Below are 24,696 nucleotides of genomic sequence, written 5' to 3' on the forward strand. Positions count from 1 at the left end.
AAACACTTGTTTTCTCTTGCCTCCCCCTTCTCTCATGCCATCCCTCCCCAATAAACCAACAACACAGCAGAGAAAAATACAGCCGTTTTTACTTCATAGAATACAGACTCATTCGCTTTGCAAAAATAGCTCTATGATAGACAAAATCTACTCAGTCTGAAAAGTTCAGTTTCATTGGAACAGAGTCTCCAGGAAGAGGGCCAAAACTACCTCAAAAGATGTGAGAGAGAGAGAGAGAGAGAGAGAGAGAGAGAGAGAGAGAGAGAGAGAGAGAGAGAGAGAGAGAGAGAGAGAGAGAGAGAGAGAGAGAGAGAGAGAGAGAGAGAGAGAGAGAGAGAGAAATAACAGACACAGGTAGACAGGTCAGAGAGAGATTCGGGGAACTGGAGAGGGGTAAAAGATACAAAGGGGAAGCATAACGGGAAATAGACATTGGTAAGAGAAATAACAAAATAAAAAAAGAGATTGTATTTAGGATATACACCATCTTGAGACATGCAGTGATTGTATGCAAAGGAAATAAGAAACCATTTTGACTGTGTGAAAAAGGAGATTCACAGAGGCAGTCCATATACTGTACAAAATTCAAGCAATAGAAAAAAAAATGACAAAGTTAAAGAAACTGGCCTTCACATAACCACACGATGGACAGGTTTGTGAACAAGGCTGATGTAACTGCTAACCAGAAGAACTTTCTCGCTTTGTGTTGGTGTCACCCCTACAGTTTGAGGCCATTTGTGTTAAGCTTTGTGATGAAAAATGGCACCACAATAAAAAACAACAAAAAGCTAGCCATTCTAGCCAAAGTCCTATACCGTGGTCTTCCTGGCAAGTCTGTCCCATACCAACTGGATGCACTTATAAATTCTACCGATACCTTTTTGACATTTTGAATTCAAGTTTGATATTGTTTGTTGGCAAGCATATTACCAGTTACGGTGAAGAAAAATAAATCTCATGTTATTCGTTAAGCTACCCTGTAAGGAAAAGATGGGGTCATCACAGAAACAACAAGGTGATGCGAGCTGCAAGCTGACTGACGGGCATGCAGGTTGTTCGAACTAATGCTGTGAGGGAAACTGAGAAGCAGGGTACATATTGATGAAAACGGGGAACCTAGGTGGGGGGTTGGGGGGATACTTTCAATGAACCCCAGGCAAGTGAGATCTACTGTACTAAGTTGATGCATCCAGGACAGGGCATCATGACACATCTTGTCACAAGGGTTTCTTAACAGTGCCCTTGACCTTAGTGGGAAGTTTTTACCCCAGGAGGGTTGTCATGGTTCAACCACCATAACAGCAATCGTCGGCCCTTCTGAATTATCACCGAGCAAGACACCGAGTCCCTACATGCTCATCAGGCACCGTTATTTAGCTGAGCCTATGGCAAAATGTCCGATGTAACCCTAAAATAAGTGTGTTCCTCGGATTTATTAAAAAAAAACAAAAACAGAAACAGCTCAGTTTTAATATGATTCACTGGTAATGTCAATGTTTTTGTTTTTTTATACCCCTTTTTCTCTCCAATTGTATCTGGCCAAATACCCCACTCTTCCGAGCTGTCCCGGTCACTGCTCCACCCCCTCTGCTGATCCGGGGAGGGCTGCAGACTACCACGTCTCCATATGGAGTCGCCAACTGCTTCTTTTCACATGACAGTGAGGAGTTTCTCCAGGGGGTCGTAGTGCGTGGGAGGATCACGCTATTCCCATTTCCCCAGTTCCCCCCAAAGAAGCACCCTGACCGACCAGAGGAGGTGCTAGTGCAGCGACCAGGACACATACCCACATCTGGCTTCCCACCCGCAGACACGGCCAATTGTATCTGTAGAGATGCCCGATCATGCCGGAGGTAACACAGGGATTCGAACCGGTGATCCCTGTGTTGGTAGGCAACAAAATAGACCACCATGCTACCCGGACACCCCTGGTAATGACAATGTTAACTAGGATATCCGTATAGTGGATCTCCGTTAGGCACATGATATACATTGCTGGAGTGAGGAGGTGCTACCAGTCATGAAGGTAAACCAAGTATGAAATGCAAATGACACATGAAAGTTGTTTTCCCAATAACAAATGTTTAAGATGGTGGAAACATGTCAAAAGCCTCATCTTCAAGAGTTTTACTCTTTTTACACCAAACAATTCTGTTAACTTTAACTGTGCCGGATTCTCATCTTTCCCCTGACTGGCATCCCTGTATGTGTGTATCAATACACTGGGCTCTTTTTTGACTGCTTAAAGAGACGTAGGGCTCCCATGGACTTCTGCACAGCTCCAGTTGGGAATATGTGATGTGTGAACATGACGTTTAAATATTTCTTTGTTTGTGCACAGGTCTGCTTGAAAGACAGGCGTCTTTGTCCTTATTATTGGTAAGACAGAAAAATGGGACACTGACTTTCCTTTCCACCTCTCTTTCTGCTGAAGCATCATCCCCTTTAAAAATGCATTTAATTCAGTTTTGTTAAAGACTACTGTCCATCTAAAGGTGAACAGGAAACTTGCCCTTTGGATATCAATAACATTACTTAGGAATCTGAAATGACTGTGGATATTCTGCATGTTTTCCTATATTCTGCATGTTTTACTAGAAAACATCATCGCATGATTTTTTTAAAAATATCAAAACTACATTTTATATCAAAAGATTTCTCCATTACAGCTGCTTTAGACTCACCAACAAAGCAGTTTCCTTTTTCATCTTGTAGCCTCCCTAATCCTATTCATTTTTAATGCATTTTCTTGCCAACACAGATGTTTAACACTACCTATCGTCAATGCTCCCTCTGGCATTAATAAAGCCTACAAAATGATTAAAATTGTGTTAGTGCACCTTGGTATCTGACCAATATGTGTATGCTCTTTGGTGCATTATGTTCATTTACATTAAGAACTGTGCTACTTTGAGGGAGGCAGAGGCCTAAAATAGTCTATTGACATCCCCGGACACCCTTTAATGAAAATTACTGTCCAGAAGAGAGAAGGGGAATGATACCATAAGTAAAAGGAAAGTTGACAATATTTCAGCGGCATAATTTGGCTCTGTGAATCATTGCCAATAATGATCAAGCTCAATGACTGAAGCCCTTTACATGAAGGATGCAGAGTGTGCAAGGGGCAGACACTATGAGCACTGGGTAATCACTTTAAGACAATACACTTAATTCCTCATGGTAGCAACTTATGGTAATCCTTTATGATATATAGTACATTAACTCCTGAAACATCCTGATAGCACAGTTGTGAAGAGTTGTCAAGCTGCTTAAACACGAACCAGATTGCTTAGAAACCGCTGACAGCCTGGCCTAATCTTATTTCTTTCCAATTTCTATGACTCAACAGGTTATATATATATCTTATATATTAGCGGTCATATGCATGTATTAATATAACAATTTGTCGATTTACATATTGAAGTCAATGGCAGAACTGGACATACTGGACTTCCATCCATCCATTATCCAAGCCGTTTATCTCAATTGGGGTCACGGGATGATGGAGCCTATCGCAGAAGTCATTGGGTGGCAGGCGGGGAGACACCCTGGACAGGCCACAAGGCTATCGATCCATAAAGAGAGGCCCTTTGTGTGGTAATATGAAGGTGGACTTGGTTTGATTTAGAATAAATAAGCATCTTACAGAAAGCCCATTATCCTTGTACACAATTCTTAGTGATCCGCAGGATGGGATGTGAGTGAAAAAAATCTAGCACTGTGTGCCATTTAAGTCCAATAATTGAATGAGGCAGATTTAGATAGCTTCTAAAATTAGAGTTCGACTAAAACCTGTGTAATTTCAGCTTTTACCTAAACCAGCTTCAAGGGGCATATTTTATGGAAAATAACTTTATGATAACTATTAACAGTTGTCTTCATCAAAAAAAAATAATTCTGGAGCCGCTGGGTTTTATCAGCCTTGGGTAAACTATGATTATCTAAAGTAATTTTTTTTTACATTTTAAAACATTTCCCAATTTTTTTTACATCACTGTCATCATCTTTCCTCCAAAATAATTTAAATATTTCCAGGATATTCGCTCTTGATGGGATCTTGCCACTGAGAAATATCACATAGACCAGTCAAAGTAGTTCTACAACATGCTGATCCATACAACAATAGAAACAGCACAGGAACCAGTTAAACCATTTCTGCTGATCTTTAAAGCCGAAAACACACCAGTGCAGAAACGGAGTTGGCGAGTCAAATGACTCGTGTTACATGTTGTATGTAGCACAAATAGAATGAACGCTAGCTGGAAAGTGCTGTTTTAGCATTGCTCTGACACCTTTCACCCAAAGGAGCATCAGTGCTGCAGAATGAAAGTGTTCTGAGCTGTCACGTACTTCAACTTGAACTAGCTGCTGCTGGTGTGGCGCTTTTAATTTGAAATGGTTAGGAGGTTTTTTGACGTGCATCATCTGGCACTGGTGTGTTCTGACTTTAACACAGTGAACTCGCATGATAACAGGACCCTTGCTTGACTGCGATCGTGATTCCCTTTGACCGCTTCCTTAATGAGATGAATCCAAAGTGGGTAAAGATATATACAGATAAACATATAGATACACACAAAGACACATGGATAAATACATAGGATGGACTAGCATTCCTATGTACATATGCATATTCATACGCACAAACACACAAAACACACCGTCTCTGTCCATTAATCAGTCTTGTCTTTCTTCTTGGGCGTGACTTTACTGGCTACTGCAGAACCTACTGTCCCCACACCTCCTGTTACCATGGAAACGCTCCCTTTGACCAATCCAACGCTGGCTGACGGCACACTGGTCACAGCTGTCTTTGTGAGCTCAAAGCTTTTATTTCCTACCCAGGCCACACCCCCGAATGTGGCACCAACAACGCTTCGCGTCATGCTGAACAGGCCACCACCCACTCTCCACAGAACGCCTCCCTCCGAACTGGGGTGGTCCTTATCAAGCACTGAAAGAGAGAGAGACAAAGACACATACAGCCAGAGACAGAAAGAGAGAATATTGATTTAAAAAGTGAAGTATATGAAAATGACTTTATACAAAGAAAATCACATAGTATTGCTGTTGGTAGAAAACCACGCTTCTGCAAATTTTGTGATTTTCTTTTAATTTCATAAACCAAAAGTATATGGATCCATTTGAGGTTTGTGAACTCTTCAATGTTCCTAGACAAATTAAGTGTTTTATAAAGCATGTGAAAATGTACTGTTTGATTACAAAATGATGAAATAGTAATGTTTTTTCCCTTATTGTAAAGTTTGCTCTTTTGCAAGATTTGGGGTTTTTCGCCTGACAGCGATGATATGTAAAACTGTAGATTTCAAAAGAGAACATCATCTTGCATTGCATATTGACAGCTCTTCATATATATTTATATATATATTTATATCCACACAACACATCTAATTCCTACAGCTGTAGGTTTAGCTGCCCAGACACCACCAATCTCTTATTGAATAAGTAGCCCTGACAAGCAGATTGTCGTGTTAAAGCCAGGGTAGGCAGGGTTTTTTTTGGTTTTTTTGCGTCATTGGGCAAAAACTCACAACCTTCCAGGATATTGTAATTCAAGTGGTCTGAGAGAAAACTAAACTTCTCCTTCTCTTCTTGGCTCTGTAGTCAAGCTTTAGAAAATCTAGCCTGGGATGTGATACTTTAGGCACGGGTCAGTTCAGCGAGACGGTGTTCCTATTGGCTGTTCTACAAATGCAGACGCATTTGCCCTGTCCTGCCGGTCCCTTGTGGTTGTGTTGACTAGTTCTCCCTTCTCTACCAGCCCCCCCACATGAGTGTTTTGTTTTCAAAAAATCAAAAAGACCAACTCGAAATGGCTGCTTCACATTAACAATATTAGTTTAAGAGATTTGTGAAAAAAATTTTTTTTTTACATGGGTAGATTATCAACTATGTAACAAGTTTTACGATTCTCACTTTGACATTTCCTGGCTGTACATATTTGAATTAAATACCTGTACTCATCTGGTTAGTGGAGTGATACGAGGCAGCAGAGAGAGAGAGAGAGAGAGAGAGAGAGAGAGAGAGAGAGAGAGAGAGAGAGAGAGAGAGAGAGAGAGAGAGAGAGAGAGTGGCAGAAGGTTTTGCATTGGAATGTTCATGTTGCCCACCTGTGCAATAAAATGTAAAATCTATGATTCAATTTAAAACTCCCAACATTTTTTTACTTTATTATTTTTAAGTCACAGCTGTAACAAGGCATAACTAAGAGGAGAAATAAAAATGTACACCAGCACTAAAACGTGTCTCATGGCTGAAAATATTGTAGCAACCAAGTGGTCGCTGGACTATTGACAGCTGTGTGCTAGGGAAGCACGAGGGATTTTGGGACTGTTAATGTTCACGTTCAGATTACTGTTTTGGTAATGTTGTGTTCATGTTTTGATTATTGTTGTGTTGTTTGTTTGGGGGTTTGACTTTGACTGGGTAGACGACCATTTTACTGACTGAAATTGACTGTAGGACCATGAACACGACTGGTGTTCTCAATAGTGACCTCGTTTGGGGAAGCCATTGTTCGGCAACCATTGGGGAGGGGCAAAACAAAAGAGCACTCCTGGGGTCATGCGGTGTGTGGGACACAGGAGCTGCCATTCAAACAAAATCCCGTCTCTTGTCCCCTCTTTTCCTGTCAGTTCTGGTCAGTTCTGGCAGTGTGTAAATAAAAACAGCAAACCCGGGGTTGTGCGGTGCATGGGGCATGGGAGTTGGAATTAAAAGAGATCTCTGCTTCTCATTCTTTCACACCTGCTCATCACACTGGTGTCAGAAGTGGGATCTCACTAAAAAAATGGAGACGGAGATCCAGAGACTGGAGCGGGTCATTGATTATATCTGTTGGCGCTTGGAAAACCTGGCTTGGCAAAAGACAGAGCCTGAGAGAGCCGAGAGTCTTCCAGCCCAACCTGATGGCTCCAGTGCACCACGGCTCCATCGCCCCCTTGAGGCCAGGAAGACCAGTGCCGGGGAGCGCATGCTGCCTACCGCCACTGAATGCCCCCTAGTGAGCAGCAGACATACGGCACATAGAACACTAGCCAAGCTGCCAAAGTACAATGGGACGACACTGCTAGAGCCATACCTCTTGGAAGTGCAATTAGCAGCATGGCACAGCGGATGGAGCAACGAGGAGGATGCCAACCACCTGGCTCTGGCATTGGAGGGAAAGGCCTTGCAGGTGCTCCTCGACCTAGCCCTAGTGATCATATTTGGCCATATTTGCACAGCAGCCACTTTCTCATCCACACCGACCACGCCTAACTTACCCTGCTCATTAACTTTAAGCACCCTGAGGGCCCAGTGGCCTGATGGCTGGAGACCCTTCAAGGGTAGGACTTCAAAATCCAGCATTGAAAAGGGGGGGGGGGGCAACGTCATGGTAACACTGATGTACTCTCCCGGCGCCCCTGTGCGGCATTGGAGTGCCACCACTGCTCATTCCTCCACACCTGCTCATCACAATATGTTGACCCTCCCATTGGGAAAACCCATCTAATTCATTTGCAACATCACTTTGTCTACTTGAAGGAGGGCAATGGCTGGTCTTTCTGCCACCCATTTTTGAGAAGTAAAACTTTTTTTCTTTCATGTCTTGCTGAGAGGAGAAACAAGCAGTGTCCCTGAGCAAGGACAGATGGATCAAAGTTGTGATTCTGCCTCCATCTCTGTCGCTTTCCTCCTGTCAGATATCACATTACCAATTCTCTCATTGGCGTTTCACTGGATTGCAAACCACACACTCATATGTCGCAGCTTTTATCTCCTCTTCTTTTATTGCTTTCTACCCCTTTCTTCGGCTGTTTTACACCATAAATCAGGTTTTGTTCTCTTTCAGGTTATTTTTACCTCCATCGCTAGATTATCACCAGCTTTCTCCAATCATTATTTTTCTCTCATTCCTTCATGTCAGCTGTCATATTTTCTTAGAGGTCTTTCATGTCTTTTCTGTGTCTACTCTCCTCACATTTTCTGTCATGTCTGCATCTTTAGTATGGCAGAGACTCAATAAATCTCTTCAGGAAGAATTTTTCAAAAGTTTCTTTGGGACTAATAAGTACTGAAATATCTGAGCCAAAACTTTATGAGATATAAGCTTGCATTATGGTGCTGTGTTTGAGTGTGTATAGTATGTGCCTATGTATGCCTATGTACAGTTGGTAAGTGAACGAAGACACACCATAAGGGCTTGAGACACATCTCTGAGTGTGATACCTCTGATCTGCGTGATGCAGTTGACTGTCTGCATCTCAATCAATATGGACGTTTGGAGTTGATCACTTTTGTCTTCTTCTTTTTAGAAATTAACGATTTGCTACCAACTGGAGCATTAACACTGCCTACTGCTGTTATACTAATGCACCCTTAGATATTTTTTTTTTAGGAGTCCCACACATTTCCTAAAAATCACATCTCCCAAGGTAAAAACATCATATTAAGTCAATACTTTTAATGCCTTTCTCTTCAAGTTAGTCCTGTATTGTTTGTTTTCATCATCAATCACTTTCTGTGGATAATGCATCAATGAATGATGACATTGTTGGGGAAATCTGTACTAATCATCAATATCAGTTATAAAAAATCTGCTTTAGTACTATTATATTACATATGATTAAGTTTAGGTATTAGGTTAGAGAGGGTTAAGTTTAGATGTTAGGTCAGAGATGCTTAAGGTATACAGTTAGAAATGTTAATGTTTAGGTATACAATTAGAAATGGTTATGTTCAGATTTTATGTCAGAGATGGTAAAAAGGAGGCTCCAACACGAAATAATTTTGAAGTAATTCAGTATAAAAGTGTCAAACAATATTAAGTCTCTCTTTGTGGTTCCACAAAGCAATCGCTGGAAAGAACTGTCACAAAAACACGAGTTTGATTGAAGTGTATTAAGTCATAATGATGTATACTTCAACCTTTTCTCTGATTTGAGGAACTACAATGAGTGGTGTTTGATTTTCCAGCTACTTCCCTCAATAGACAAAGGAGAGCTAAGAAACTCTGAATCCCTGAGCCAAGAGAAACTGTTAACTTGCTCCTACAAACAGACTTCACTAACTTGAAATTAATGGCTTCAAATAACATAGAGGGCATTGTGTGAGGACATGTTTTATCAGATTTTAATGAAGTCACATATTGAAAGCTACCATTCTAAGCCCAAATACACTATGGAGAAAATGAGCAAAGATGTGAGTCGGCAGCTCTGGCAGAAGAACAAGGCACCATCATGGTGCCGCTTCGGCAGAATGACTGCTGGTTGTGTCTGTGCTACTGTGGCAACTGAGATGGAAGGTATTTGCTGTAATGAATGGGACTGGACACAATTCTTTCCTTCATCAGTGGAGGATGAGAATGGGATAACTACACACCCTGGTTTTCAAGCCCACATACGTATATAGGGAAGTTTTGAAGACATTTTCTCTGATCCCAAAATCAACTGGCTCTGGAGGAACAGACCTGTGAGACCAGGAGGAGAACTGCAGTGACTTGAGTGTTGCTAATTAGACTACTTCCATTTTTGTTAGCTTCGTGTTAGCGATTCTATTTCAAATAGGCAACCAAAAGTCGAAAATTGCCTATTAGTAGCGCAGTGAAGGTAACTGGACTTTTATTCAGTTAAATACTACTGTTTGATACGGAGATACCTTCAAGACTAACTTAGCTAAATATAAGTGACAGTGTTCTTGAGTAGCTTGTAAGCTACTCTGCTAATCCACTGCAACTTATCTTGCTTGAGCTCTACCCATTTGTATTCCTTTATTAAAGCATTATCTGGCTAACATTCTCTTTATTAGTATCACTGACACTTGAATGGCCGCTATGGTTATTGATGACTAGAGATGCAGACATAAAGCCACCCAGATACACACATACACACTCTGTTGCACACACAAACAAACACATACTCTCACGGCACACAGATCCATTACTGGCTGCAGTGACAGGCTATCCATCATCAGATTTCCAGAACTCAAACCTGCTGCTTCTGTCAGGATGATGAACAGACCCGCACGTGCACGCACGCACGCACGCACACACGCGCGCACACACACACACACACACATACACACACACACATAGGCAAACAGAACAACAACAAAAAAAGCTCTAGTTTTGTAAAGTCGCAAGAGTTGTCGAAAGCATGATCATCCAACCATTTTAAATTCAGCCCAGCTCAGGTTGGTCAAAAGTGAATCCAGACAGATGGGAAAACCCTTGCAAAAATAAAACCATTGGAGATAAATAAATCTGACTTGACTTGATTTTGCACACACACACACACACACACACACACACACACACACACTAGGGCTGGGCAATATGGACCAAAAACTACATCTCGATATTTTCAGGCTGAATGGCAATACATGATACGCATCTTGATATTTTCTACGAAGTGGGCTAAATGTTCAGTTGTAAGTCAAAGCCACACATGAGATGTCACAAGCGCATTTATTAAAAAAGATCAAACAGATCAAAATAAAACGCAAAGACAGGGTTCCCTTCCCTGTTTTAAAATACACAGCTGCACCATATATCAACATGTAAATGAAAAAAAAATCTAAAATAAATAGCCTATATTAAATAAAAAAGGCCTATCGCTGACAATGCAAACCGCATGATTTTCAAAGTTTAACAAATTTGTGGGGGAAAAATACAGACCTGCAGCTCCTTGAATTCTCTTAAAATTGCATATATTTCCATTACAATGACTTTTACATCAATTGCACAAAAAAGTTATGATAAGATCTAACTAAAACAACAACGAGCGGCGTAATTTCCGCGTCATCGTGCGCGTCATGTCACTATTTATGACGTGTGTTGGTTACGTAATTTCCTTCGCGAAGTTCATTGCTCTGTCCTGGAAACCCACTAGCGTTCTGCAGTGCAGAGTAATGGTCTAAACTTGTTTTTTGATTATTGCCAACATGTCTGGTTACAGACGCACCATGACTACCACGGACGCATTGCAGTATTTACAGGCGCTGGTCAGCGGCCATTTTAAATTGTTTGAAAAATAGTATTAAAGTTGTTAAAATGTTAATTTTGGTGTCAGTTAGTTTCTTAACAGCCATACTATCACATGCAATGCATTAATATCTCAGTTGGGTATTTATCTTGACAGAATATAGAGTTTAAAAACCGCGGCGGTCAAAATGACCGTCCACGGTCGTTCTAAGTTCCGGTCGTTGTTTGGGACTGTTTCAATATTTATTTTCAGTTATTTTTTTTAAATTTCACGTTTTATAGGCCTTGTTACGTTTGTTAGACTAGCAATATGTGTTTTCCGTTTTGTTTTTCAGGTAATATTTTAACTTTCAAGTTTGCTATTCAAGTTCGACCAAGTCTCATTCATTCATCATCAGCCGCTCCTCCGGGGTCGGGTCGCGGTGGCAGCAAGCTAATTAGGGCACTCCAGATGTCCCTCTCCCCAGCAATGCCCTTCAGCTCCTCCTGGGGGATCCCAAAGCGTTCCCAGGCCAGATTGGACATTTAGTCCCTCCAGCGAGTTCTGGGTCTACCCTGGGGTCTCCTCCCAGTTGGCCGTGCCTGGTCAGCCTCCAAAGGAAGGCGCACAGGAGGCATCCTAATCAGATGCCCGAACCACCTCAACTGGCTCTTTTCGACGCGAAGGAGCAGCGGCTCTACTCCGAGCTCCCTCAGGATGTCCGAGCTCCTCATCCTAACTCTAAGGCTGAGCCCAGACACCCTACGGAGGAAACTCATTTCAGCTGCTTGTATCCGCGATCTCACCCTTTCGGTCACTACCCAAAGCTCATGACCATAGGTGAGGCCGTGAGGGTTGGAACAAAGATTGACTGGTAAATTGAGAGCTTTGCCTTCCGGCTCAGCCCCCTCTTCACCACAACGGTCTGGTAGTTTAAACTGTTTAAAATAGTATTATATTTGTTAAAATGTTAATTTTGGTGTCAGTCGTTTCCTAACAGACATACTAACATGTGCAATGCATTGATATTTCAACTGGGTATTTATCCTGACAGAATATAGGGTTTAAAAACCGGCCATCAATTTGACCGCCCATGGTCGTTTTAGGTAGGAGTGAAATCCCGGTCGTTCTAGTGTTAAGAAACAGGTTATGTATTTAACGCAACATCAAACTATATCGATATAAACGGGATTGCCTCATCCTATATCTTGTTTGAAAATATAGTGATATAACGTAAAAAGTTGATGTACCGCCCAGCCCTAACATGCACGCATGCCCTTACATAAAAACCCTGAGCCCTTGACGACGTTCATTACACCTTTCGGCAGGTATTGTTTAAAGCGGCTACTCTTTGGGATTTCCTCAGTGCACGAACACTTTCAGCTGAGAATCTCACAGATTGTTGCAGGCACACCAGGGACACTGTGCCATGCAGATGACATCTTGGTGTTTGGCAAAGACCAGCTGGAGCATGATGAAAGGTTGTGTGAAGTCCCCATAAGTTTGATAGTGCAGGTCTGACTCTAAATGAAAAATGTGAGTTTGAGGTGAATGAAGTGACGTTTCTGGGACATAAAATTAGTGCTCAAGGGACTGAGGCCAACCCAAACAAAATTAAAGCCCTTATCAACATGCCAGAACCTCACAATGTTGAAGGAGCGAGACGCTTTATGGGGATGGTTAACTACGTCGGCAAGTTTTCCCCTCACCTGCCCAGTCTCACAAAGCCTTTGAGAGACCTCTTGAAAAATGACAGCACGTGGACATGGGACATGCAGCAGAAGTTTGCCTTTGAGGAAGTTAAGAAGAAGCTCAGCTCGTCAACTGTCTTGGCGCAGTAGTATAGTTCGAAAAAAGAAACTCTTGTGTCCACAGATGCATCGTCATATGGCCTTGGAGGAGTGCTAATGCAGCAACAGCCAGATGGAGAATACAGACCAGAAGTCTGACGCCCACTGAAAGTCGATATCCACAGATCGAGAAAGAGGCCCTTGCCGTGACCTGGGCATGTGAGCGACTGAGCGCCTATGTCCCGGGGTTGGACTTCACTGTGCGTACAGACCACAAGCCTCTGATCTCCTTGTTGGGCTCCCGACCACTTGATGACTTACCTCCAAGAATACTCAGATTCAGGCTGAGGATGATGAGTGTAATGAATGAAAGGTCACGTGTTTAACTTGACCTACTCACGGGTGTACGTGCAGTGCGTGTGACGTATACAGGAAGTTAGAAGCGCATGTTATGAAGGTTGTATGTCGGATGAACGCTAGTAAAAGCTACACAGTTAAGAACCTACGAAGTCGGCTCGTTCTTGAATTATTCTTATGTCAGTAAGACAAGGCGTCTACGGACATTACATGGTGTCAGAATAGTCTGTGTATCGGAACACGAGCGGTAATGCCGAAGTTTAATCCGCCGAGTGAATTCAAGTTTGACTGCCCCGTTGAATGGCCGGAGTGGAAACAACGGTTTTCGCGCTTCAGGCTCGCGACAAAGCTGGATAAAGACGACGGGGAGATTCAAGTGAGTTCGCTGATTTATGCAATGGGAAGCAAGGCTGAAAAGATATTCAGCTCGTTTGACTTCGCGGCGGAGGGTGATAAAGTGGACTATGATATCGTACTGAAAAAGTTCGACGACTACTTTATTCCCCGCCGTAACATCATACATGAGAGGGCGTGCTTCTATCAACGTAGCCAGCAGCCAGGAGAGACAGCGGAGATGTACATCCGGACATTGTATGAGCTGTCTGAACACTGTGAGTTTGGGGACAAGAGGGATGAACATATCAGAGATCGTCTGGTAGTGGGCACAAAAGATAAGGTGCTCTCCCGTCAGTTCCAGCTCACAGCAGACCTTACTCTGGTGAAAGTCATTGAACAAGTGCGCCAGGCGGAGGCAATAACAAAGCAGCTCAGCCTCCAAGCTAACCAACCAGAGGCCCAGCTGGCTAACGTCAATGTTGTCCGACGGCGGGACGGACGCCAAAACAAAAAGGGCGGACAGCGTCATGGTGGCAGCAGACCTGCAACCAACAAAGTAGATGAATGCGGGAGGTGCGGCAAGACGCAGCACACCGATGAGCGGAAGTGTCCTGCAACGAACAGTAAGTGCAACAAGTGTCATAAAAAGGGACATTGGGAGTCTGTATGTCACTCTAAAGCGGTGAGAGAAGTCACTGAAGAGGTTAAACAGCTGTACTTTCTGGGAGAAGTTGGCAAAGAGAGCAGTCAGGAAGATTGGACTGTTAGTTTAACAATAAGTGATGTACCAATAACCTTTAAAATTGACACGGGGGCTGACGCTACTGTTATCAACCAAGGGACATTTAAAAAGCTGAAGCCAAACATAAAACTGGGACCTCCTGACACATGCTTCATAAGCCCAGGTGGAAACATCAGCTGCATAGGACAGTTTCAAGCCACAACCAACTACAAGGAGAAACAATACTCCTTTCCAGTGTATGTGATCAAGGGGAGAGGCAGCTGTCTGCTGAGTCGTCCAGAGGCAGTGGAGATGGGTCTAGTGAAGCGGATGAATGAGGTCAGTGGAGTTTTCGGTTCAAGTGGACTGCTGAAAACAGACCAGGTGAAAATAGCTCTGGTGGAGGGTGCCCAGCCATACGCGGTGCATACAGCCAGATGGATACCGCTGCCACTTGTACCACTGGTTAAGAAAGAACTGCAGCGCATGGAAAATGAGGGCATTATTGAAAAAGTGACTCAGCCCACAGAATGGTGCGCCGCTATGGTGCCGGTGCTGAAACCGAACAAGAAAGAGGTTCGCTGCTGCGCTGACCTCAGGAGGCTGAATCGAGCGGTGAAACGTGAGAAATATGTGCTGCCCACTATGGAGGAAATAATGCCAAGGCTCGCAGGGTCAAAGTTCTTCACAACGTTGGATGCAGCAAGTGGGTTTTACCAGATCCCCTTACATGAAGACAGCAGGGGGCTCACCACTTTCATCACCCCATTTGGGAGGTATGCTTTCTGCCGCCTTCCATTTGGTATAACGAGTGCTCCAGAGATTTTCCAGAGAAAGATGGCGGAAACTCTGACCGGGCTAGAGGGCACAGAGGTGTACATGGATGACATCCTTATACATGGAGAGACTGAGGAAATCCATGACCGGCGCCTAGCAGAGGCGCTGGGGGTCATTGAAACAACAGGTCTCAAACTGAACCAAGCGAAATGCAAGTTCAAACAGAAACAAGTCCGCTTCCTTGGTCATATCATCAACGAGGCAGGCATCAGACCTGACCCGGACAAAGTGGCCGGAATAGAGAACTTTCCTCAGCCCCAGAACGTGACGGAACTCAAGAGGTTCCTCGGGATGGTGAACTATTTGGCAAAATACGTCCCAGAGCTGTCCACTGTAGGTCAGCCGCTTTATGGACTGCTTAAAGCAACGACAGAGTGGCTGTGGGGACCTGCACAGAACACAGCATTCCAAGACCTTAAAGCAGCACTCGCCACCGCCCCGGTACTCACCTTTTACGACGTCACTAAGGCTACGGTGGTGTCAGCAGATGCCAGCAGCTACGGGCTGGGAGGCGTTCTGCTCCAGCAGCACGGGGAACACTGGAAGCCCGTGGCTTACTGCTCCCGACGGCTGAGTGACGCAGAGACAAGGTACGCACAGATCGAGAAAGAGTGCTTAGCCAGCGTCTGGGCATGTGAAAGGTTCGAGAAGTACTTGTTTGGGCTTGACAATTTCAGACTTGTCACCGATCATAAACCACTAGTGCCTCTCATGAACAGCAAAGACTTGGATAATGTGCCCATTAGGTGCCAGAGACTGTTAATGAGGCTGATGCGTTTCAATGCAGTGGCTGAATACGCACCAGGCAAAACTTTAGCTGTGGCTGATGCACTCTCCAGAGGCCCAGAGCAGTGCTACGGAGATGGTGCTTCTCATGATGATGTTGCAGCGCACATTGATGCCATCGTGTGCCAGGTGCCTGCCACACCTCAAAGGATGCAGGAGATAAAACAGAGCACGGATGGGGATCTGCAGCTCCAGACAGTGTTGGGCTTCATCAGACACAGCTGGCCTGAGTATGTAGATAAAGTGCCGGAGACAGTCAGAGACTTTTATCAGGTGAGAGGGGAGTTATCTGTGGTAGATGGTTTAGTCATCAGAGGCAGTCGTATCGTCATTCCCACAGAGATGAGGGAGGTGATCTTAGACAGAATACACGACGGGCACCAGGGGATAGTTAAGTGCAGAGAGAGAGCTAGCCAGTCAGTGTGGTGGCCCAAAATGACAGAGCACATTAAAACAAAGATACAGCAATGTCAATTCTGCAGAGAACACAAGAACACACAGAGAAAAGAGCCTTTAATGTCAAGTGAGCTCCCATCCAGACCATGGCAGAAAGTTGGCATAGACCTGTGTGAGTACAAAAAGCAAAACTAATTGATAGTGTCTGACTATTATTCCAGGTTTTTGGAGATCCTAAATCTACCAACAACTACTAGCAGTCAGGTTGTAGCTAGGCTGAAGGCTACATTTGCACGTTTTGGTATCCCTGAAATTGCAGTTAGCGATAATGGGCCACAGCTAGTTTCAGAAGAGATGAGGAGGTTCAGTGAGGATTATGATTTCATCCAGGTGACTTCAAGCCCACACTACCCCCAGAGTAATGGACAGGCAGAGAGGGCTGTTCAGATAGCCAAAAGCATATTAAGGCAGGAAGACCCTCTCCTCGCCCTGTTGACATACAGAGCTACACCCTCTTCTTCCACTGGAGCCAGTCCAGCGGAATTGCTCATGGGTAGGAGACTCAGAACCACCTTACCCACATTGCAGCATAACCTGAAACCGGCCTGGCCTAAAGAGGAACTGATCAAAACCGCTGACGCCGCAGCCAAATCGAGGCAGGCTTTCTACTACAACCGCAGGAACGGCGTGCGGACACTGCGCCCACTGAACTCGGGTGACGCAGTACTCACCAAACCTGATGGACAGAAAACATGGACAATGCCAGCAGTTGTTCACAGTCAGAGCTCCACTCCCAGATCCTACATAGTGGAGACAGCTCAAGGTGAACATTACAGAAGGAACAGGCACCACCTGTTGGCCACACCTAAAACACTCACCTTTGTCAGCAGGGATCCTGACCATGTCACTCCAGGGGAGAGTGGAAACACGGATGAGTCCCGAGCAGCAGAAATGCCAACGTCCACACCATATGTTACTCGCTCTGGCAGGGTGAGCAAGCCTGCAATCCAGCTGGATTTGTGAGGCGTATGGACTTTTGTACTGTGGGGGATTTTTTATTTTTTTTGTGAAAAGGGGGGTGGTATACAGGTTAGAAAATCCTCTTAGAGGGGGAGATGTAATGAATGAAAGGTCAAGTGTTTAACTTGACCTACTCACGGGTGTACGTGCAGTGCGTGTGACGTATACAGGAAGTTAGAAGCGCATGTTATGAAGGTTGTATGTCGGATGAACGCTAGTAAAAGCTACACAGTTAAGAACCTACGAAGTCGGCTCGTTCTTGAATTATTCTTATGTCAGTAAGACAAGGCGTCTACGGACATTACAATGAGGTTCACGTACCGAATCATTCATGTTCCAGGGAGCTCCACCTGGACCAGACAGCATGAAGGAGTGTGACACACTAGAAAGGGAGTGTAAAGTCTACATTGATTATGTCATGGAGCACATTCCAGCAACAAAGAAAAATAGAGCAGATCAGAGAAACAGGGGCGTCAATTGGGTATGGCAAGTTATGGCAGCTGCCATACATTGGCTACCTGGTCAGTGTGAAATAATATATTTCAGTTACACATTTGTCAGTGTTTTAAATGATCCTATTACTGTAGCAAAATCATTCATTGCACGAAATCGAATAAAATCGAGTGAATTGGCACCTCACTCGGCTCAACTCCTGTCTTTTGGTCGTCACTGACTCAATAGCGAGAGTGTAGTGGTTATAGGGATACATAATTCCCCTTATTGAGCTGGTAGGAACGTTTGTTTGCAGCTGCCGTTTTCTCGGTTCGGGTTTACAGTGGTACACTTCCGCTGCGCGAGTTTTTTGTTGTTGTTGTAATGGTGGAAGGAATAAATGGTGCACGTTGTGTAGCCGAAAGAGTAAGTTGTCACGACTCCTGCTTGAGCTCCTCTACAAGAGTAGCTCTCTCTCTCTCTCTCTCTCTCTCTCTCTCTCTCTCTCTCTCTCTCTCTCTCTCGTTCGCTCTGCGCGTGTCACGTGTGTTGCTAAGTGACGCGGGCGCCAGAAACAGAGAGGAAGAACAGCGTGTGTACCGTGTAGCTAGCTAATAACTGTAGCATAAAAAATGGATGACTTCGACATTAAACGAAAACTCGAAGGGAGAGCTTCTTAAAATCCCAAATGAGCCGGGGAAGGCTTCGTTATGGAAACAGAATGACCTCGTTGCGACAACAGTAATAGTCTAACTTGTTTTAACTGTTGCCTTGATCAAGTTCAGTTGGCGAAGATGATTTGTGAACTGTTACTCAGCCATGTTCATTTGGCAAAGATTGGATTATTGAACTGTTGCCATGTCAAGTTATTCGGTGGGTGACGTTTTACTGCTTTATTGGAATTGCTACGAACAGGTAAGATGGAAAAGTGGTTTATTATTATACTGCTGTGTTGTTCTGATGGCCGCCGTGCCTAGCAGTGTGTAGGCTGCTACTAGCCTATGTGTTGCTGATTTGGACCACTGTGCGTAAGAAGTAACCTAATTAGTTGGTTTGGTGTTCTGTGATATATTTTTATTTCTGTATGCTGGTTGTGGGTGTTAGCGAAGCCTGTCTGAAGATGTAAGTAAACTCGTGCCGTTAAGTGTCACATTTCAAGAGCATGATGACTCCTCTGAAATTGTGATAGCATAGATATGGTTCAGTGCACGGCGCCAGATGAAAAATTTGAAAGTATTTGAATATGTGACTGTTGTATGGGTCAAATGTTGTGGTTTTGGTCTATTCAATGGAGCTTGTGGGTGCTCTGCAAGGTATAATTCTTTACCGATTTGAATAAATGTGGCAAGAAAAAAATACAGTGGTATATAGCTATAATGCATGGAGTTATATTGCACAAATACTTGCATCAGAACTTGTGATATAACCCTAAGACGTAATACTCTTAGAAGCTTTAATGTCTGTAATCCCACCTAGGAATTTCGCTCTAGATATAACTTGGGTCTATAACCCAGCCACTGAGGATGCACAAGCCAGTGCATCCTTAGTGCCGGTCCCAAGCCCGGACAAATGGGGAGGGTTGCGTCAGGAAGGGCATCCGGCGTAAAATCTTTGCCAAATCAAATATGCGGATCATAAATAAGACTTACATACCGGATCGGTCGAGGCCCGGGTTACCAACGACCGCCACCGGTAATGTTAACCAGCAGGGTGTCGGTGGAAACTATGCTACTGTTGGGCGAAGGAGAAGGAGAGGGGGAAAGCATGTCCAGAGGCAGCTAGAGAGGAGGAAGGGTAGGCATGTGGAGGTGAGAGTTGGAACTTTGAATGTTGGCACTATGACTGGTAAAGGGAGAGAGCTGGCTGACATGATGGAAAGAAGAAAGGTAGGCATACTGTGTGTGCAAGAGACCAGGTGGAAGGGGAGTAAGGCCAGGAGTATCGGAGGTGGCTTCAAACTCTTCTACCATGGTGTGAATGGGAGGAGTAATGGGGTAGGGGTAATTCTGAAGGAAGAGTATGTCAAGAGCGTGTTGGAGATGAAGAGAGTGTCAGACAGAGTGATGAGTATGAAGCTGGAAATTGAAGGTTTATTGCTGAATGTTATCAGTGCATATGCCCCGCAAGTTGGGTGTGAGATGGATGAAAAAGAAGAATTCTGGAGTGAGTTGGACGACATGGTGGAGAGGGTACCCAAGGAGGAGAGAGTGGTGATTGGAGCGGACTTCAATGGACATGTTGGTGAAGGGAACAGAGGTGATGAGGAGGTGATGGGAAGGTATGGAGTCAAGAAGAGAAATGTGGAAGGACAGATGGTGGTGGATTTTGCGAAAAGGATGGAAATGGCTGTGGTGAATACATATTTCAAGAAGAGGGAGGAACACAGGGTGACATACAAGAGTGGAGGAAAGTGCACACAGGTGGACTACACTCACCGGCCACTTTATTAGGCACACCCGTCCAACTGCTCGTTAATGCAAATTTCTAATCAGCCAATCACATGGCAGCAACTCAATGCATTTAGGCATGTAGACATGGTCAAGACGATCTGCTGCAGTTCCAACCCGAGCATCAGAATGGGGAAGAAAGGTGATTTAAGTGACTTTCAACGTGGCATGGTTGTTGGTGCCAGACGGGCTGGTCTGAGTATTTCAGAAACTGCTGATCTACTGGGATTTTCACGCACAACCATCTCTAGGGGTTACAGAGAATGGTCCGAAAAAGAGAAAATATCCAGTGAGCTGCAGTTCTGTGGGCGAAAATGCCTTGTTGATGCCAGAGGTCAGAGGAAAATGGCCAGACTGGTTCAAGCTGATAGAAAGGCAACAGTAACTCAAATAACCACTCATTACAACCGAGGTATGCAGAAGAGCATCTCTGAACGCACAACACGTCGAACCTTGAGGCAGATGGGCTACAGCAGCAGAAGACCACACCGGGTGCCACTCCTGTCAGCTAAGAACAGGAAACGGAGGCTACAATTCGCACAGGCTCACCAAAATTGGACAATAGAAGATTGGAAAAACGTTGCCTGGTCTGATGAGTCTCTATTTCTGCTGCGACATTCGGATGGTAGGGTCAGAATTTGGTGTCAACAACATGAAAGCATGGATCCATCCTGCCTTGTATCAATGGTTCAGGCTGGTGGTGGTGGTGTAATGGTGTGGGGGATATTTTCTTGGCACACTTTAGGCCCCTTAGTACCAATTGAGCATCGTGTCAACGCCACAGCCTACCTGAGTATTGTTGCTGACCATGTCCATCCCTTTATGACCACAGTGTTCCCATCTTCTGATGGCTACTTCCAGCAGGATAACGCGCCATGTCATAAAGCTCGAATCATCTCAGACTGGTTTCTTGAACATGACAATGAGTTCACTGTACTCAAATGGCCTCCACAGTCACCAGATCTCAATCCAATAGAGCACCTTTGGGATGTGGTGGACCGGGAGATTCGCATCATGGATGTGCAGCCGACAAATCTGCAGCAACTGCGTGATGCTATCATGTCAATGTGGACCAAACTCTCTGAGGAATGTTTCCAGTACCTTGTTGAATCTATGCCACGAAGGATTAAGGCAGTTCTGAAGGCAAAAGGGGGTCCAACCCGGTACTAGCAAGGTGTACCTAATAAAGTGGCCAGTGAGTGTATATCTTATGTAGAAGGCGCCATCTAAAAGGGATTGGAGACTGCAAGGTGGTGACAGGGGAGACCGTAGCTAGGCAGCATCGGATGGTGGTCTGTAGGATGACTTTGGAGACCAAGAAGAGGAAGCGAGTGAAGACACAGCCGAAGATCAAATGGTGGAAGTTGAAGAAGGAAGACTGTTGTGTGGAGTTCAGGCAGGAGTTAAGACAGGCACTGGGTGGTAGTGAAGAGTTGCCAGATGGCTGGACAACCACTGCAGAAATAGTGAGGGAGACAGCTACGAAGGTACTTGGTGTGTCATCAGGACAGAGGAAGGAAGACAAGGAGACTTGGTGGTGGAATGAGGAAGTACAGCAAATTATACAGAGGAAAAGGTTGGCAAAGAAGAAGTGGGATAGTAAGAGAGATGAAGAAAGTAGACAGGAGTACAAGGAGATGCAGCGTAAAGCAAAGAGAGAGGTGGCAAAGGCAAAGGCAAAGGCGTATGGTGAGTTGTATGACAGATTAGACACTAAGGAAGGAGAAAAGGACTTGTACCGATTGGCTAGACAGAGGGACCAAGCTGCAAAGGATGTGCAGCAAGTTAGGGCAATCGAGGATAGAGATGGAAATGTGCTGACAAGCGAGGAGAGTGTGCTAAGAAGGTGGAAGGAATACTTTGAGGGGCTGATGAATGAAGAAAATGAGAGAGAGAGAAGGTTGGATGATGTAGGGATAGTGAATCAGGAAGTTCAGCGGATTAGCAAGGAGGAAGTGAGGGCAGCTATGAAGAGGATGAAGAGTGGAAAGGCAGTTGGTCCTGATGACATACCTGTGGAGGCATGGAGATGTTTAGGAGAGATGGCAGTGGAGTTTTTAACTAGATTGTTTAACACAATCCTGGAAAGTGAGAGGATGCCTGAGTGGAGAAGAAGCATACTGGTACCGATTTTCAAGAACAAGGGCGATGTGCAGAACTGTAACAACTACAGAGGTATAAAGTTGATCAGCCACAGCATGACGATTTGGGAAAGAGTAATAGAAGCTAGGTTAAGAGGAGAGGTGATGATCAGCGAGCAGCAGTATGAGTTCATGCCACGAAAGAGCACCACAGATGCGATGTTTGCTTTGAGAATGTTGATTGAGAAGTATAGAGAAGGCCAGAAAGAGTTGCATTGTGTCTTTGTAGATTTAGAGAAAGCTTATGACAGAGTGCCGAGAGAGGAGGTGTGGTATTGTATGAGGAAGTCAGGAGTTGCAGAGAAGTATGTAGGAGTGGTGCAGGATACGTATGAGGGCAGTGTGACAGTGGTGAGGTGTGCGGTTGGAATGACAGATGGGTTCAAGGTGGAGGTGGGATTACATCAAGGATCGGCTCTGAGCCCTTTCTTGTTTGCAATGGTGATGGACAGGTTGACGGACAAGATCAGACAGGAGTCTCCATGGACGATGATGTTCACGGATGACATTGTGATCTGTAGTGAGAGTAGGGTGCAGGTTGAGGAGAGCCTGGAGAGGTGGAGGTATGCACTGGAGAGAAGAGGAATGAAAGTCAGTAGGAGCAAGACAGAATACCTATGCGTGAATGAGAGAGAGGACAGTGGAATGGTCAGGATGCAAGCAGTGGAGGTGACAAAGGCATTTGAGTTTAAATACTTGGGGTCAACTGTCCAAAGTAACGGGGAGTGCAGTAGAGAGGTGAAAAAGAGAGTGCAGGCAGGTTGGAGTGGGTGGAGAAGTGTGTCAGGAGTGATTTGCGACAGAAGGGTACCAGCAAGAGTTAAAGGGAAAGTTTACAAGAGGGTTGTGAGACCAGCTATGTTATATGGTTTGGAGACAGTGGCACTGACGAAAAGACAGGAGGTGGAGCTGGAGGTGGCAGAGTTGAAGATGCTAAGATTTTCACTGGGAGTAACGAAGAAGGACAGGATTAGGAACGATTATATTAGAGGGACCGCTCACGTTGGACAGTTTGGAGACAAAGCAAGAGAGGCAAGATTGAGATGGCTTGGACATGTGTGGAGGAGAGATGCTGAGTATATTGGGAGAAGGATGCTGAATATGGAGCTGCCAGGGAAGAGGAGAAGAGGAAGGCCAAAGAGGAGGTTTATGGATGTGGTGAGGGAAGACATGCAGGTGGCTGTGTGGCAGAGGAAGACGCAGAAGACAGGAAGAAATGGAAACGGATGATCCGCTGTGGCGACCCCTAACGGGAGCAGCTGAAAGCAATAGTAGTAGATATAACTTGGGTCTATGTTGGAATCATGGGCGTAGTTTGGCTAGGCCAAGTGGGGTCACTGCTCCCCTAGCGTCTGGAGGCGCAAACTGCAACTCGTCCAAAACGTATTCTGTATAAGGTTGAACGTTTGTTGACTCTTTCGCAAGTAAGTTCTAAAATGTGTCAATGCCAAGTGTTGGCAATTCATGTATTCCGTTGCTTGATTATACTGTTATAAACACAAGGCACATAAAATTGTGCTCAAAGAGGCCAGGTTACTGTGACAAGCCAATTTTATCATGGCCGTTGGTCGTGGCCTTATTTGTTGTTAGTGGTAGTTTACCCTCAGCAAGAAATAAAGTTTTTTGAATCTAATTGAATGGACAATTATTCATAAAAGCTAAGCTTCCCCAAAAGAAGGGACCAGTAAAAAATGAAAGGAAATTATGAGAAAGTCTTAATTTTTGTTTCTTTGTGTTTTTTTTTTATTTCCAATGCGTGAATCTCTCTCCTGTCCTGGAAAAATTAATCAAGCGAGCGAAACTGCGGCTGCCCCTCCATCTTGCAATGCCCCTGATTGTAGACAGTATCTGCATTGTCTTGAAAGTTTTTAAACAGTCGAGAGAGAGCCATAATCCTGAAAATGACATCTTTAATTTGGTTATTATAATGTGTTGATTATACATATTATTACTGAGAATAATATTTTGTTTATTATTGACGTAGCCAGTTTAGTTGGTGAAGGAGATTGGGCTTTGCAAATAGCAACATAGCTTTTGACCGAGCTTTATTACCGTGATTTATTTGAACATTTCTTGTTTGTATTTCTTTATGATTATAGGATCATAGGCTACGGCAGTTCCATATTGATAGGAAGCTATGTTTACGATGTTTTAAGAAACTCACAGAATCAATTAATTGGATAGGTTTAGTAGGCCTTTTGTTTTTATTTATGTAATCAATGTAGGTTGATTAGTTAAACGTAGCCTATTATTTGCCTATAATTGTTACAAGAGAGTGTTCAAGAGGATACAATAAAGTAACATTACACTGTTCTTTCTTTAATTAATGCAAACAATAATATTGTAGCCTAATTGTTGGTGCAACCGCAAAAGAAAAATACTTCCATAATAATTGCCATTAGCATGCCTAATGTAAACAAAGTGTGGTTAAAATGTTAAAACATAATCTGTGCACGTTATTGGAAATCT

The 24,696-nt window shown here is 44.2% G+C and overlaps 1 protein-coding gene across 1 annotated transcript in view; it reads right to left on the minus strand.

Annotated features, from left to right (window-relative positions):
- Positions 1–280: 280 nt before the first annotated feature.
- zgc:101566 (Transmembrane protein 263-B-like) overlaps positions 281–24,696 on the minus strand; it is a 34,790-nt gene continuing 10,374 nt past the window's right edge. The window contains exon 3 of the mRNA XM_056281944.1: positions 281–4,954. Within this exon, the coding sequence (XP_056137919.1) occupies positions 4,674–4,954 (281 nt within the window). The 3' untranslated portion in view covers positions 281–4,673. The remainder of the gene's footprint in view (positions 4,955–24,696) is intronic.

Source organism: Lampris incognitus, chromosome 6 (genome assembly GCF_029633865.1).
Source record: "Lampris incognitus isolate fLamInc1 chromosome 6, fLamInc1.hap2, whole genome shotgun sequence".
NCBI lineage: Eukaryota > Metazoa > Chordata > Actinopteri > Lampriformes > Lampridae > Lampris > Lampris incognitus.